This window comes from Crocodylus porosus, unplaced genomic scaffold (assembly GCF_001723895.1).
Source record: "Crocodylus porosus isolate Cpor-Errol unplaced genomic scaffold, CroPor_comp1, whole genome shotgun sequence".
Lineage (NCBI taxonomy): Eukaryota > Metazoa > Chordata > Crocodylia > Crocodylidae > Crocodylus > Crocodylus porosus.
The window spans coordinates 22,909,157-22,926,844 of record NW_017728951.1 but is presented as its reverse complement, the minus strand read 5'-3'; the positions used below and the strand labels follow the sequence as shown (position 1 = coordinate 22,926,844).

At 46.4% G+C, this 17,688-nt stretch overlaps 1 protein-coding gene across 1 annotated transcript in view; it reads left to right on the top strand.

Moving 5' to 3' along the window:
* SORCS3 (sortilin related VPS10 domain containing receptor 3) overlaps nucleotides 1-17,688 on the top strand; it is a 305,193-nt gene that overhangs the window by 70,382 nt on the left and 217,123 nt on the right. The window contains exon 3 of the mRNA XM_019555481.1: nucleotides 4,786-4,885. Coding sequence (XP_019411026.1) covers nucleotides 4,786-4,885 — 100 coding nt within the window. The remainder of the gene's footprint in view (nucleotides 1-4,785; nucleotides 4,886-17,688) is intronic.

Below are 17,688 nucleotides of genomic sequence, written 5' to 3'. Positions count from 1 at the left end.
GCAGACTTGTCTGTCGTTTTGCCGTAGGGCTTCACATTGCTATGCATTACGCAGTATGGCTGTGTGAAACAGCACCGTTCTGTTTCGCCTTGAGTTTCGGCGGTTTGACAGAACAGCGTTCCATTTCAAATTTTATTTCAGTTCAAAAAGCTGTTTCATCTATTGAAATGGAAAGGCTGTTTTAAGGCAGTTTCAAAGTTTTGCTGGGGATGGGGAGTCAGCCCGGCTGGACTACTACCCCATTCCCGGTGCTAGATTGCATGACGGGGGTGGCAGGGCAGCCCAGCTGGGATGCTTTCCCATCCCCTGTTTGATCTAGTACTGGGGATGGGGAGTCAACACAGCTGGGCTGAATTCTCGTCTCCTGCCAGATCTTGCGCTGGGGATGGCTGGTCAACCCAGCTGGACTGACTTCTCATCCCCAGCCTATGGTTGAAACATTTTGACTTTCGAAACATTTCGACTAGCCTTGTTTTGTTTTGAGGTTCAACAGCCTTTGTTTCATTCCAATTTTGCTGTTTCAGCCTCGAAATTAGTTGAAACAGTGAAGGAATGAAACGGCTGGCGAAATTTCACACAGCCCTGTTAGGCAGCACCTGAGTCCTTTCTGTATCCCATTTTTGCAGTGTCTGACTGCCTTCTGCATCAGGCATACTGGTAATAATGAGACCCAAATGGACTCCAGGGAGACTGTACCTCTTCCCTCTCGTGAGGTTATGGAAAGCACTGCGTGGGGTGGGATATCACAGTGCTGTGGGGGTCTTTTTTCCTCTCCTCGCTCTTTCTGAAGTCACCTATTTGCTTCTCTCTGGTGATCCACCAGCAGCTTTGTGTTTCAGCTGCGAAGAACAGATCCACTTCAGAGCTTGGGTTAAACCACAGAGGGGATGTTACAAGACCAGTGAGCAGGACCGTCCTGGAGGCAGATTCCTCAGACCGGGCTTGTATTCCTTTTCCTTACAGCCCAAGGCTCTTTCCTCATTGTTACAATTTCCAACATTTCTGATTCCATCGTTCGCTACTAATCAAATTAGTAGCTAATAATCCTGGTGTGGGGATTATTAGCTGGGTTTCTTCTATTGTAATGTGATGAATAAAATGGTTTTCCTGTTTATAGTTAGAGCCTTCTGTAAATATTGCCTAATTAATCCTTAATATCCCTCTGTGCCCCTGTATTATTACTCTTGTTGCTTATTACTCTGTTTGCAAATGCGCCAGTGGAGTTGCAGAAGTTGGGAACCCAGAAGTCTTGATTCTAAGGACCCCGATGTCTGAGCTGCCAGTCGCCAATTCCTCCACCTTTGTGCCTACACTGGAGAAAACAAAATCAGCCATAGGAACTAACCAGGCTTCACAGCCAGTGGGCTGGCATGATTAGGGCACACCGGTTTCTTAGACAATGGCACGCAAGGGAGTGATGGGGTCTTCATCATCTCTACCCACCTTTGTCTTTGCAATCTGATGACCTGGTGCCCATTTACGACTGAGGCAAAACTTTGGTGTAGGTTCAGAGCAGAGATTGAACTGCTGCTTCTGGAACTATAGCTTAGGTGCTTTGCCTCTATTGCCAGGTGACATTATATATGAAGTTTAATTTTGGATTAGAAACTTCATTGCTGAACAACAAGAAAGGTTTCTATACCTCCCTGCCGGCCATCTGACCCCAACAGGGAAGCGATTTTGCTTGATCTGCGCAACAAAGAGCAACCCCACAAGGATACTCTCATGGACCCAGAGGAACAGCTTCAGCTTCCTCTGTGCAAAAATGAAGTTTATTTCCTACATATGGGGACTTTTCACCCTCTTTAACTTTCCCTGAGCCTGAAGAAGTGCATGTGAGCCTGGAAGCTTGCAGAAAACAATTTTTTTTTTTTTGCAATGTCTCCGTTGGTCTAATAAAAGGTTTCATCTCTGAACCAAGAGTTCTAGATTCCTGCATTTCATATGTAGGGCATTACTGGAGCCCATAACAGGGTTCCCATTTTGATGCTCTTGGATCACATCTCAGATTTGGTTCATCAGTCCGGTGTGCATTTTATCAAGTAGCAACCTCTTTTGGGACTCACTCCGGTGCATTGGCTTTTGTCAAAGAGGAGGGTCTTTGGATCGCGGAAGTTGGAAAGTGCTCCGGGGGGTATTGTGGTGCTGTTAGTGTGTGAATTTTAGGACACTTAAGTCTGTTCAGCTGCTTGTAGAAGCATGGAAATGCCTAGATAATAGCGGGGAGAGTGGTTAGAGTGCTGACTCTGCCCTTTTCTTTCCTTCCTCTGCCCTACTGCTTACTCCGTGACATTGAGTCAGGCATTTAGCTGTGCCAAATTAGGCATCTAACTCCATTTTGGGTACCTAAATGAGTGGCTTGATTTCTTAATCAAGGGGACTGATATCCGTGGTGTTCAGCACCTCTGAAGATGAGCCCACACGGTCTGATGCAAAATAGGCATCGAGATGCCCACTTTTAGCCGCCTGAGTTTGAGTAATCTGGCCTTGCCGCTCCGTGTTTCAGTTTCCTCACCTCTAAAATGGGGATAATATTTCAGGACATGGTGACTGGGACTTTTGAGCATCTGCATTGATTAAAATCAGTTCAGTGCTCTGGGATCTGTGGATGGGAAGTGCCAGGCCATCGTGGAGCATTATTGTGATATCCTCTGAGACCTTTCCATGAAACCAGTGGTGGTTGTCATTATAATAAAGAGGAGACTAAAGGAAGCTAAGGAAATAATGATCATGCTTCCTTTCTAGCTATGCTTTGAAAGGGCAAATGCAGTGAGTAATAATGGTTTAATGAGGAAGGGTTGTTAGGGCATCCAGCCTGCATCTTTGTAAGTGCAAGGCATTTTGGGAGATCTGAAAGTGATGATGGGAACAAAACCAAACTGGCCCTGTGGGAATATTAAACCATTATTTGCATTTTGTTTGAACACTGACTGAAATTAGTGATCTTTTCCACTGCCTGATGTTCGGTACATGAATCAGTGTATGTCTCCCTTGTATAACTGTGGATCTGCCTTGTTCAGAGCCTCAGCACAGCTGCCAAAGGTTAGACCGAAGCGGTACCTCTGCCTTCATACATTGCCATTACAAAGTATTCGGAGTGCAGCGCTGGCTGAAAATTCCTGCTCCCTTGACTTTCCAATATGCATGTTTCCCTGGAGAGTAGGGTTATTTGCTCCCGGATTATCCTGTTTTATCCATCTGGCTGCTTTAGTTTCAAGCTTCGCTAGGGGAGAGAAGTCCTTCAGCGATCACTGTGGTCGTTACCTAGAAAAATTTCATATAGATGAGCTAAGCCACAGAAAGTGGGCTCTGATTAACTTGTCAAAATCTTCAGGACAGCAGGTGTCCAGGTTTTGGGGGCTGGCTTGGCTCATTTTATGGTAAGACCAACTTGCAGAAAGAGATTTGCACTTGGAACAGCAGCACAAGATGTAATAGCTTCTCGTTAATATGAACTGTATCTCGCGTCTTATGGATTCCCCCATCGATTGGCACCAGAGCCAGCACTCAGAAGCTATCTTTTTTGCTGCTTTGCAAAAGGCAAAGCACGCCAGCATCATCCATTATGATTTTGGATGCTTTATTACTAGGGACTTGGTGAAAAATGGGCTGGGTTGGGCGAGGGCAGACTTTGGATCGGTCTCTGCCGTCAGTGGGAATCGATAGCAGCTCTGTTATCTTTTCTGGGGCTACGGTAGTGGGATCCCAGGAGCATGGCCTCAGCCATTCTAGCAACAGATGCGTGGGGATCAGACATCTGGGCATAGAAAGCACTGCTACGCTCTCCCTACCCAGGCGGGTGCCGTGGTAATGAAAAACCGAGCCGCAGGTAGCATTTGAAGGAGTTTCTACAAGTGCGCGCCATTCCTAAGTATTTGGCATTCAAATAAATACTGAGGAGAATGCAAGGCAAGAGTCAGGGCATAACTGCGAGGGCCACCCCCAGTCCTCATGGGGCAAAGCATACAGTTATCATCATACCGCAGGGGCAGGAGGTGATTTCTCCCCAGTGGGGTAGAGCGGGGAGCGCTTTTGAGGATTTTGCCTCTTTCCCTAAGAGCGCCAGGCAGTGGTGGCAGGCCACCAGACTAGATGGTATCCACTCAAGAAACCCCTGTCCTCTTCTGCGGGAGGAGCGGAGGGTGACCGCACTGAGCTGAAACAAGCCGGCGGGGCGGGGCGGGGAGAAAACGGCAGCGAGCCCTCTGTAGTGGAAGCAGCACTTTTTCTGCCAGTCACGAATGGGCCATGCCGCCCCCAGATCATCTGCTGCATCTCGTGGGATCAGCCAGAACAGGGGCCTGGATGTCTCTAGTGAAGAACAATTAAGTGCCTGGCACAGATTTGCAGGCGGGTGACAAAGCTCCGGAGGTGCCAGGATGACTTGATTTGATTGAGACGGGAGCTCAGCCGCTGCAACTCATCTCTCCAAAGAGAAAAACAAGCAGGGTTGCGGCTGGGACTCCTCTGGGGGTTGGTTTTAAACAAAGGCCGTCTCCTTTGTTACGAGGATACCCCAGGGCACTCACGGGAGTAGGCCGTGCACCCCCATCAACCCTGGGAACCAGCTGGGTGCAATGCCCCTCATGTCATCAGCTCTCATTACATCTCGGAGAGTGACAGATGTGGACAGCGGTTAGCGATGCACGAAAGCTGGGGTTGAAGCACAGGAGTGTGCAAACCATAGTGTCAGGCCCTCGTTCCACCTATAGTTTCCCTTCCCACGTTCTGAGAACTGATGTATGTTCCTTGTGTCTTTTTTTTTTGTGTTGTTTTTCTCTGCAGGTCAACGGACTATGGCACGACCTATGAGAAGCTAAATGACAAAGTGGGTTTGAAAACTGTGCTCAGCTATCTTTATGTCAGTCCAACTAACAAGAGGAAGGTAAGGGAGAGCCATGGAGGCGGTAGCTATGGAAACAAAATTACCATGCTTGACTTGTTCTTTTAAAGAATTATGATCCTCAAGTGAAATCCAGCGGTAACGCATGAGAAACTCCAGGACCCCAACGTCATCTAACAATTTACGCTGGTGGCGTTAAGGCTGGAATAAGCAAGATGACTCAAACCTTTAACTTCCGGCCGCATGAATCTAGCGTGGCGTTTGAGACGTAAAGGAGCTGATTTTATTTGCTTCCGACTCTCGTTGGCATTCGTGCAGAAGTGATGGTGACGTGCCCCTCCTGCTTTTACGCTCGCTCCCCTGCTTCCCTCCCCTGTCTTTTTATTATTAGAAATACGGGGTAAGAGAGATGCTGTTTCCATCCCCCCACCTCCCCTTTTAACGGTGCTTCTTCTGATGATTTCTGGGGGTTGGAAATAAGCCTGCAGCTGGCATTTCGGGCTGGTTGCATCACGTAAGGGGGCTGGCGGGGGAACATGTGGCTGGACGTGGAGCGGTGGGTGGGAACCTTTTGCTTGGCGTGGGAGCCCGCATGATGTCATAGCGCTCTGTTCAGGCTTCCCACATGATGCAATTAGAGCCGGACCGCGGAGCCAGCATGCCTGCTTGCTGCTTTCTGCTTTCGAGTTATGATGTTGTTGCAAGGAAGTAGTCGGGCCTGCTTGCTTGTTTGCTGCCCTTGTTAATCAGAGAGTGATTTTAGCTGCGGCAGACAGCTAAATGCTGGTTTCGGTGCCGTGTGGCAGGAAGGCCGGGAGACTATTACGCTTGATTATTTTCAAACTGCCTATCTCCTGTCTCCCTCAATAGCCTTCCAAAGTTGTATTTTATTATTATTATTATTACTGTTTTCTTCCATCCTTGGTCAGGCCACAGAGGTTACAGGACTGATGTTTTTTTCTCTGTCTGGAACCTAAGGGCAGGCACATTTCTATAGCAATCAGCCAGAAGTACAATGTCTATGTATGTATGTGTCCATGTAGGGTGGCTTTTATATTTTTCTAGGTACAGGCTGAATTCTCTTGAAAGCCATTGTGATCTGGCCGCTATTCTGAGCAAGAAGCAATGACTTTTTGTTTTGTTTTGTTTTGTTTTTTCATAAGCTCTTCTGGCCCTAAAATTCATGGATCTGTGGATGCAAGTTGAAGAGCTAATTCCTCTTCAGTTTGTGTGACTCCACCAAGAGAGATTTCCCATTGCATAATCAGAATAAATTCTCCTTGGCCGCTCATGGCATTGGACACGGCTCTAATTTATAATACTGAGTTTCCCTCTTTTTGTGGCACCGGCTACACCATCCTCCAGCATAGTGGGGTTGAACAGCTGTAACTTTCAATCTGTTTTGCATGAGTTTAAAGTCTGTTTAGCTCTCATGTTCTGGTGCAGGAGCGGACAGACAAGTTAAATCAGAACAGGGAAGCACTGCAAGCCCCTTCTCTCCTTTTAAAATGGTTTAGAGTTACATTGGTCCACAGCTAAAGACACTCAGATTTGCATGTGTGTGAATGTATGCCTGTGCCAACACACATGTATGTATGTATGTGTGTGCAAATGCAGGCACGCCAACACACATATGTATGTATGCAAATGCAGGCACGTACCAACACACAGGTATGTATGCACGTGTGTGCGAATGTGGGCATGTGCCAACACACAGGTATGTATGCATGGGTGTGCAAATGCAGGCACGTGCCAACACACAGGTATGCATGCATGCATGTGTGAATGCAGGCATGCACCAACACAGGTAGGCATGCATGCATGTGCGGATGCAGGCATGTGCTGTCACACACATGTATGCATGCATGTGCGAATGCAGGCATGTGTGCAAACACATGTATGTATTTATGTGTGCGAATGCAGGCATGTGCCAGTACATAGGTATTTATGCATGCGGGTGCGAATCCAGGCATGTGCCGACACACACATGCATGTGCAAATGCAGGCACGTGCAAACACACGTGTGTACGTATGTGTGTGCAAATGCAGGCACGTGCCAATATACACGTATGTATGCATGCGGGTGTGAATGCAGGCACGTGCCAGCACACGCACATGTGTGTGTGGTGACTGTCAGGAGGTGAGATGTTTCTTGTCTTGTGTTTCAGTGTCTCCCCAAGCCTGAACCCTCCAGCTCAGTCTTGATCAGTTAGCAGGGTGTTGCTAACACTGTCTGCTCATTAGTGCTTAGAGGATTAGCAGTTACTTGGAGGAGGAGAAGAGTGTTACATACATCCATTCCTAATTGATTTACTAGTGAGAAGGATAATTACTTCTCAGCTACCCTGCAGAACTACAGTGGGAATTACCTGTCAGATTCCTTTGAAGCCCACAAATGCCTCTCTTCAGCTGTTAAATCAGAATTACACATTCAGCCAAATGCCAGTTACATAAACATAATATACCTGAATCACAGCACAACCCTGGGCTCAATTAAAGTACAAGGCACAAGGATTTAAGCCTTGTTTCTTCTTCCCAAGCTTTTGCGGCATTGTGACAATCCCATTGCATTATTTGTTGTGTGCAGACCTGTTATGCTGATTCATCAGCATCAGGATGCCCCTGCCTCTATAATAGCAATGCAGTATAAGCCTCTGAAGAGGTCTGCAGTTAAGGTGAGCAGCCACTTTTATCATGCAAATGACACTAGCCACTGGCTGAATCCTATTTATTTCAATATTAAAAATACTATTTGTGCCAAATGTCTGATTTCTATGCAATTAAGCATCTCTGCTAATTGGTGTGGAACAGCCCGCATTCAGCTGTTTGATCCTGCTTAAGGGCCTTTTCCTGGTTACTCAGGGTGTGCACTCAGCTGTTTATACTTCGTTAAGGCTCTTTACACTGCTGCTGGGGGGGCGGGGCCCTGGCCCATGTGACATTTATGACATAATTAACATGTAAATTGTGCCATAAATAGTAGTCCTGCCTCACACTCAGCCAATTTAAGGCACAGTAAAGCAAGAAACCAGCCACACGTGTGGTCCACATATAAAGCTTTTCACCAATACATGTTGCACTGGAATTTCAGATCTAGAGAAGCATTTAGCCCACTTTGGTTTGGGCCCCTGCAGCACTTTTCATCCACAGAGCTGATTAGGAGGCAAGTAGCATTGTCTCCACTTTGCAGGTGGGCAGACAGAGGCCCAGACTGGGGTGGTATCTTTCCCCTACTTCCCCAAGTAAATAAGCGTTCATCTGCCAGTGGCCTCCACATAGATGGCAAGAATGATCGTGGACTCCTCTGTTGCATTCTTGGGGCTCTATTCTGCTCACAATATGCTATTAGGACTTGATTTCTCTGCCTCAGTGGTTTCTGTCTGCAAAGCCGGGAATAATAAGCTTTACCGTACATGCTTTCCAGGGGGCAGGAGCACAGGAGTGAGCTTATGCTTGCACAATTCCCCATACATGTGGAAGACTTCCAGCATCATGTCTGCAGAATAAATGCTCTTCCATTGTGTAAATAAAGGGAAGCCCCTCTGTCTTTATTTGTTTCATGCCAAGAGGATGCCACCTTGAATTGTCCCTGCTTGTACTACAGAGGTGCACACTCAAGTCATAGAGTGATTAAGTGTCTTGCCCAAGCCCATGCACTGGGCCCCAGTGACTAGATGTCAGCACAGCTCGCTGCCGTGCCTGCTACCCCAGAGGGCTTGGATGTGGAGAGACTTTGAGGGAGGATGTCTAGACATCGGGGCATATGTTTGAGCAATGCAGCCTGTGGTTCCTCAGTGGCATTGCCAAAAAGCTGCAATTCCCTGCGGGTGTTTTTTAAAACAGCAAGGGGTAGCAGCCAGGAGCTACATCTATTCCTTGAGCACTGACTTTCTCTTTGCTGCCTCTGTAAAGTGGGAATAACAGTCCTTACTTTGCTGAGAGAGGCTCTGCATGGATAAATTAATTAGTGTTTTCACAATGCTTTGAGACTGAGACAATGGTACCTCCATTATTCAGTTTGCAGAAGAGAAGACTGAATGGTGATATGATAAGAGTCTTCAGGTACCTGAAGGGGGATTATAGAGAGGATGGAGATGGGCTTTTCTTCGTGGCCATAGGGGACAGGATTAGGATCAATGATCTCAAGCTGCAGCAGGGGAAATTGAGGTTGGAGATTAGGAGGAGCTTTCTGACTATGAGGGAGCTCAAGCATGGTGCCAGCTGCCTAGAGAAATTGCGGGATTTCCATCCCTGGAAATTTTGAAGAGCAGGTTGGACTGGTGCTTGGCTGGGCTGGGCTGGGCTGGTTATTCAGGGACATCCTGCCTTGAGCAGGGGGCTGGACTGGACCAGCATTTCTCAACCTGTGGGTCCCCAGAATATATGAAAGGATTGCAGACATTTTTTTTTAAATGGATTCTCCTTTAAAGAAGACAAATGTGGGAAACCGTGGCTTTTCCCTTGCAGGCTGGCAGTTTTAGCCTGAGAGGGGCTGCTTGGGGCCTTCCATGCCCCACTTACTGGGGGTCTGGGGTTTGGGGATGGAGGGCACCGGACCAGAACCAGCCATTGATGTTTACAAGTGGATCCTGGTACAAAAATGGTTGATAACTGTTGGACTAGACAACCTTGTGAGGTCCCTTCCAGATCTACTCCTATGATCCTGTAACTGCACGAGCCCTGGCTGGATGCAGAACCGGACGGCGGTTGCGCCCCGGGTGCTGTACTGGTGTGAGCACAGAGTAGGTCTTCTCTTGCTCAGGTAGCAGGGACTTGTACGCCTTGCTGCGGGGGATTGGAGTTTGCTTCTCATTATTACCGTGAAACTTCAAGCCATCAGGCTGTGTAGCACATGGGCGACTGTGAAATCCTCAGTGGCCTTCTTCTGCAAGGATTATTTCCACGACAGGAAGTCAAAGCGCCTGTTGCTGTGAAATTTCCACCCCCCCCAGTTAGAGGCTTTAATCAGCAGTGTGTCCCTGTGTCTCTCACTCCGGTTTGCATGCTCACCCATTCTCCATGTGCGTGAAAGCTTCTGCAAGAAAATATCTGGCTCAGCCCAGCACCATACAGGTTGAAACAGGGCTTACGGCTCCGGCTTGCAGGAGAGAATCGTCACGTAGATGCTTACCTTTGCTGCAGATGCACAGGATTTAAGGGAAGCACTGATGAGCACTGTGAAAAGCTGAGGCTCACTGAATCCATTAACCTGGGTTTTGTGTTGTGCAACTACACACATCTGGCCCAGCCTTGAGGATATGCCAAAAGCCAACTGGGCTTTTTGCAGCTATCTTTTGTTTTTAAAGCTGTATTTTCTGTAGGGCAAAACTCTTGTTCTCTGTTTTTAAGGCTGCATTCTTGGCTGTAGTTCGATCCATCCAGGGATGGGAGCCACATGCATCTTCTTTGGGATGTGAGACATGGGGTGGGAAATGAACCCTGTGATACAAACCTATGTGGTGAGGTGAGTCACCCAAACTAGCCATGAAAAGGCCAGTCCTCAGCTGGACTAAGCTGAGATGGCTCTGTTAGCCTCGGGCCCTCTAAGTCCAGGTTGGCGTGTGGCACAAGTAGGGCTTGGGGTGAAGGGCTGAGGCTAAATCAGTTGTGGTTGTAACATGGAAATAAGAGACGTGTGTGTGTGTGTGTGTGTGTGTGTGTGTATACATGCTGTGAGGGCAGCAGGATTAATTGACCTGTGTCAGGGCAGACATATGGTGCAGTTTAGAATTAAACAACCTGCTCCAAAGTTGTGCAAAGAAAAGTTTGACTTGTTCAGGTTTTTTTTTTTTAAACATTTCCACCCCAGATATTTTTGGCATCTCCATAACTCTTGCAGGTGTTTTCTCTGTTCAGGGACCTGCAGCTAGTGCTAGAGACGCTCTTGACACTGATTGCTGAGAAACACTTATGTGTAAGCAAGAACATGCACAAGAAGGGAAGGAAGGGCTCAAACCTCAATTATATTATGAGGACAACTGTGGAAGGAGGGATTGAGTAATGGATGTGAATTGATGCAAGTGAATCTCTAGGTGCTGTGAAGAGATTTAACTGCTACTGGATATCCTGAGATGTATGCATACTGATTACAACCCTGTGAATTAAACTGGATGTCCAACAGCCAGTTTCTCTATGTGCACCGGTGTTTGTGCCTTGGTTGTTCCCTTGGTGTGGAGCCGGCTGTAAGGAGTGGGTTGGAAGGGATTTGTTTCCCCCTAGTCTGCCTTAGGGCAGAGTTTTCATGGTTTCCCTGCATGTGGCTCCTAGCTCCTTTCCTGTCCACATGGAAACCCCTCTCCTGTGAATCTGGAGGTGGGTGGGTGGGTGGGGGGCTAGGATTAGAAGTCAGGCAGTGTTCAGGCAGGTTGGTGACCTGCCCACTTTGCAGTGAGCATGCCATCGAAATCAGTTAGACGTTAACAGTTTCCTAGTCCAGATCAAGGCCAGCCAATTGTGCAGCGAGCTGGTGGGTTTAAGGCACACCAATCTCTGTAGCCACTGGCACACAAAGGAGTGACGTGCCAGCATCGTGTCCAGCCACCTTCGAGGCCCCAGCTCAGGTACCGGTGTGCAGCTGGATCATTTGTGCCTCTGGAATTGTCACTGCTTTGCAAGTCCTCCGTGTCTTCCCATAATCCTCCCTGTGTGGCAGTCGCGTCCTTTCACAATTTGCGCTAAAAGAATCACAGAGTAGCTCGGGTGACTGCAACACAGAGAGCTGTGACAGCTGGATCTAAAAGCTGAGCAAAGCCCATGTGTATTATAGCACCAGGGTGAGCACAGGACTTGGAGATGGCTTTGCAGGGAGGTTGCTCACACCCTAGCTTGGGTGCTTGGACCTGGGCACCAAGCATCTGTGCTTGCTGCAGTAAAGACATAGTGGCGGTGAGTATAACTTGCCTCTCCAGCTCTGCCTCTGAGGTGGCCATTGTGGGACACCTACGGTTTGCAAATACATGGCTTAGCTTTTCTGCAGCTCTCTGGTTTAGGGAATTCCCTCCTCCTTGGATGTGCACCGAGGGTGAAACGCAACCGGGATGAACAGGGTTGGCAAAATACCTGTCGGTCTCTCAAGTCCCACATAAGTTTGTTCAGAGCTGCTTATTCATCATTCTGTCTCCAACCTGGAAGACACAGAAAATTGCCTGTGGGGTAGTAGAGCAGGTAGGAGAATAGTTAATTTTTTCTTTCCCGTGGAAAAATTTGACCAAAAAAAAGTGATGGGGTTCCTGTTCATTGCAGTTTTCTGTGAAGAGTGATGACTTGTTGACATATCAAAAAGGAGGGAGTATTTGGCCAGGACCCCAAAGCCAAATGGTGCTCAGCTTCCACGTGGGAATTTTCATTTGAATTTCTTATGTTCCCATTTTCTGTCATTGGCCAGGCTCTCTGCAGAGACCACATCTCCTGTAAAGCTCTGCTTTCTCCCTTTTGGCGAGAAGATGGGCTTGTCATATAATTCCCAGGGTGTAGAGCACCACGGAAAATGTCTCCTCTCCTCCCTCACTCACCCATGGGGATGGACGACAGCACTTTGAACCAAAATGTTTCCGTTCCCAGGTGTGTGTTTGCTCAGTGAAATATTGACATTTTCTGTGGGCAGTTGGCCATAGTTTTCCTTAGTGGAAGCCTCATTTTTTTTTGTGTCAAAAAGGTCTAATAGAAAAAATGGATTATGCATCTCCAAGGGCTTTCCACTGAGATCAAATAGATGGAGAAACACAAAGGAGCATCAAGCAAACAATGCAGCAGATGAGCACAAAACTGAGCACCACACATGCACACGAATATTGGTCATGTGGGGAGTGAATGAGCCTCCACATATTCATGCTCATTTAAGACTCCTTTTCATGCCTAATAAAGAGGAAGTGACAAGTCCAGTGTCCTGGCAGGAGTCCTCTTTGGTAATTATGGTCTGGCTACTTGCAATATCAGTTGGATTCAACACTTTTCTTCAGCTCTTGTCCTGAACTGGCAAAGAGTGTGGCTCCAGGCTATGTCCCGAACGATGTAGTGGCTCACATATAGGCCCTCCTAAAGATTGGTGCAGATGAATAATTTCCATGGGTGAAGTTCCCTTGTGTGCAAAGGGCCTGTACAAGGGCCTAAAGCCATTAAACAGCTATATAGATATAGATAGATCTATATCTATCTATATAGAGAGAAATATCTGTCTGTCTGTCTGCCTATGTATAGAGAGACATCTATGTCTATCTATAGAGACAGATGTCTGTCTATCTATCTATCTATCTAGCTAGCCGTCTGTCTGTCTGTCTGTCTGCTTAGTTAGCTGTTTAATGGATGTTACATGTAGTAAACAGATGAAGCCAACTCCTAAATTTGTGTTATTTCATCTAATCTGGTGGAGCATTACCTCTGAAAGAATCAGGAGTAAAACTGGAATGGCGCTAATGAGACTGGATTCAGTGTCATCTGTCTTGTCCATTGGGGTAGTTGCTTGCTAATGGCAAACAGGTTATTACCAGCTCCCCCCACATCAAAGGGTGAAGTGCAATAGCTACCCCTGTGTGAACTGCCCTAGGGTAGCTGCACGTCTGTCTGTTCCCGATCCTTATGTATTTTGCACTGGTATACTAGATTGGTATTAATTTTAGGGAGTATGTTTTTCAGTTGATGCCCTTGCAGGACTCCACCATGAGAGCCTATGTTTGTGCATGGCCCATCTAAACAAGTAACATATATCCAGTCCCCAAACCCCAAGATATGAGCTAATTAAATTATGAGATTTAAACAAGAGTTGCTCCTGATAAAAAGCAATATCCCTATGCTCAGTTGAAGGCATTCAGAAATATTTTTTCAGCCTACTATCTTGTTAGACATCAAGTCATGGTATGGTTTTCCACAACACAGAGCTAGCAAAGGCAGTGGCATAGACAGAAACTGCCTTTCGCTTCTGATTGTTTCCAGAACCTAAAGCCTCATTTGGTGCCTCTCCAAAGTGTTGAATAGTATGTAGGGATACAGAAGTGCAGAAAATCATCATGGGTTAGGCACCATCAGATTATTTTTTCCCACCACTGAAATGTGAGTAGCTCTAGTAAGAAGTAAGGCAACTGTTTACCAGGTAGCGCCGAGAAGAATTATACCATTGTCCTTTTCAATGGGGGGAATACTTTTACTCAATAGGATTGAAGGCAAGGAAGGAAATACAGGGAAGCTGAACTTAGTTACCCAACTGAACCATGGTTGAGACCTTGGGGTGGTATCTGCCCTCTGTCGGTGGAGACGATTAGGGTGGTATCTCTGTCGGTGGAGACCAACAAGCTCATATTGCTGAAGGTCATGTGGGCTTAATACTAATTTCTCATTACACGCTTGTAGTACATGTTCTTTGGAGCCATTATCATCCTTTCATCGTATGTGTACAGCATCTGGCAGGTTGGAGCTCTGGAGCTCTGAGTGTGTAGATGCAGTTACAATGCAAATAATAAATAATAGCAGCACATTTCCTCCCCGCACCTGAGTCGTGGCTTTTTTCTCAATCTCTTTGACCTCAGTGGAAATTCCACTAGCATCTGATTTCCTCCTGGAGGCTCTGCCAGGTGATAGGGTGACGAAGCAGCGGTTCCCAGCATGCACCTGGCGCTCACTCACCCAGCCTGAATTGAGCTGCCATCTCTTGCCAGCACGTCCATTTGTCATTTATGATCTGTTGGTTTTTCTGATATTCTGTCCTGAGCAAGCAGTGGGGAGCTGAGCTCTGGAGTGTCCTAAAGCCATTTGGCAGATGGAAGGTTTCTTTGGACCCTTTTTACTTATTATGTTGACACTCTGATAAACAGCATGTGCTGCAAACTGACACACACTGTTCTCATCTTGGAGAGAGCGTATTCATAACAAAAAGGCAGTGACTCCGTTAGAGCCATGGGGAAGGCATAATAGAACTATTTCTTTCACTGTCTTTTAGTCCTGATCTTTTCTTTCAGCCCAATGAAGCACAAATAATGATCCATTCTCAGCTTCATTAAAGGAAGGCTAAATTATCTGGGTTCTGGCAAAGATGGGACCCTTTCTCCTCTCCCTCTTTCCCTGGCTCCATAACTTTTTGGAGTAGTCCTCTCTGTTGCAGTGCTCAGACCCAAACAGGTGAGATGGGGATGGTGTGTCCTTTGTTGTGATATAGGCACATAATACAACACATATGGATGGGTTGAATGCAACTCTCATTACTATTATAATGGGAGGTCCTAGAAATTCCAGCTGACTTCAGGATTTCATTGTGCCAGGACCAGGGTAGTGTGTAATAAAACTGCCCCTGTTCCAAGGAGCTGGCAATCAAGATAAGTGAAACAAAGAAAAACCGGGAATAAAGAAATGGCATGGTCCTCACCATATAGTAAAGGAGCTGAGGCGAAAGGACATGGAGTGCCATGCTTAAGATTACGTGGGGCACATCTACACATGCTCTGTTACTGCGCAGTAACTTAGGTTATTGCACAGTAACTGAAAATTACTGTGCAGTACGAGTGCATGTCTACACACGCACACCCATACTGCTCAGTAACTTTGGCAACTTCCTCCAATTCGAGAGTAAAATTGCTACCTGCATGATGCAGGTACAAATTTACTCCTGAGTAGTTACTGTGCAATAAGCCATGTGTAGATGCCTTACTGCTCAGTAACCCTATTTGTGTGCACCGACATGGGAGTAACTTTACTCCCACATCGGTGTACACACAGCACTACTGCACTGCAATGTTACTGCACAGTAAATGCACATGTAGACATGCCCACAGAGTCTGTGGCTGAGCCAGGAGCTCAACTTAAGCCTGTTGAGTCTCGGGTCACTGTCTTAACCACGTGACTGTGTGTCACCTTGCTTGTCAGACTAGGTCCCATTGCAAATTTTCACCTCAGAAAAATGACTTATAATCTCCGATATTTGGAGAATCGCACAGAGACCCAGCTATGAAGACCTTTGGGAACGTGAGTTTAAGGCAGCTGGAGCAGAAGACTTGTAGCAGCGTGGTGGGAGGCATCCAAAACTCCCGGGATCTCCTCCTGGCTCCCGCTTTGTGAGCAAGTCTCTTAATTTCTCTCTTCCTTAGTCTGCTCCTCTGTAAGTAGGAGGTGTGATTTCTGTGTGCCAGACCACAGTTCATCAGTGTTTCTAAAATGCTTGGAGATTCTTGGATGGCAGGCGCTATGTAAAGGAAAAACAATGCAGTTACTAGAATTATCTTAAAACAGAGGGTCCCTTAAAATAGTCCCTACATCTCTTTTTTTTGTCATTACTCTCTTGTGGGACGAATGCTTTCAGCACATGGGCAAATTAAGCCTAGGAGATTATATTCATTAGAGTTTGTAAAATGCTTTGGAAATCCCTGACTGGGTAGCATGTACAGAGTGTACATAAGTGATGATCATATGGAAATAAAAAGCTGCGTCTATTATTATTAAAATAAAATCTTTTTCTTCTGCTAAGCTTTTTGTTACAGCCATTACAGTGGTATCTGGGCACCTCCTCAATTCACAGTCTCCAGGGTCTTTTCAGTCTCTTAGAGAGATTTCAATTTGGTCAGTATTTAAGCTTTGATAATGCATTGAGGACCATGGAGATGAATTCGTGCGTCTGCTCGCACAGCCCCATTTGCTATAGCTGTATTGTACACATGGATCCACTTGCATAGTTTGAAGTGACGGATCTGCGGTTAAGCTAATGGAAGGACCTAAATGCAGTTTTCCATGTTCCCCAAACTGGGACCATTTGGCCTTTGTACCCCAATGGGTGCAGAGGCAATCCTCAGTACATGTTAATCATGAGAACACAGGTTGGTCCCCATGCCTTTTTTACTGCTCGTTATAAAACCCCTGCTCTACAGATAGTTATTCATTTCCTTGTGGGCTTCTCAGTGACCCCTCATCTCTAGCATGTGTGAAGGCTCAGATATTAATGGTTTATTTTCACAACCCCACTATGAGGCAAGGTGGCATTATTGTCCCCATTGTACAAATGAGAAACTAATGCCAAGGATAATTAAGGTCAGAAGTGTCCACTAATTTTAGATGCCCAATTTGAGAGGCCTGAGGCCTTATTTTTCAAAGTACTTAACATTTTATGGCATTTTCTATGCTTAAAGCACAGCTCCCTTGACTTCCCTTGACATCATGTAGCAACTGTGGCAGGAGGAGGGATTGAAGTCAGGTCTCCAGGGCAGAGTTCCTCTTTGTTAACCGTGGGCTTTTTTTACACGTGTAAGTGCCGCAGCGTCGGGCGCTTTGAAAAGCATCTGGTGTGGTGACGCTTGTAGTTGTGTAAGGGGGAAATGCATGTCAGAGCTGAGAAAATGGCGGCAGCGTGCTTTTGAACTGAAGCACATTGGAGGTACTTTAGTTCAAAAGCACACCGTTGCTATTTTCTGCATGCAGTTTGCCTCAGTTTGCATGCAGATTAATCAGGTCTGCTCCAAAGAGGCAGATCTCCGGTGCGGGACAAAACTATGTGTCTAAATGCCCCATGAGACCATCTTTGCTGTACCTGCAATTCTTTCCCTCAGTCACTACTCACTTCCACAATCCAGCTGTACGTGAGGGAGGGAACCTGCGCACTACAGCCTCGTCCACTAAAGAATCATGGTTATATAATACTGACCAATTGATGAGGGAAGCTAAAAATATTTGGGAGAATTCATGACTCCTAAGACTAAGGACAATAAAAAGGAATTTGGAAAGCATAACAGGGACAAAATGAAATCTAGCAATGGTGTATGCCTTCTACTGGATGGTGAAATTATTAATCCTGCAGTTACTCGAATATAAGGTGACTCTGAATTTAAGACGACCACCCCCAATAATTAGATGCTACGTACAGAAATTTTAAAACT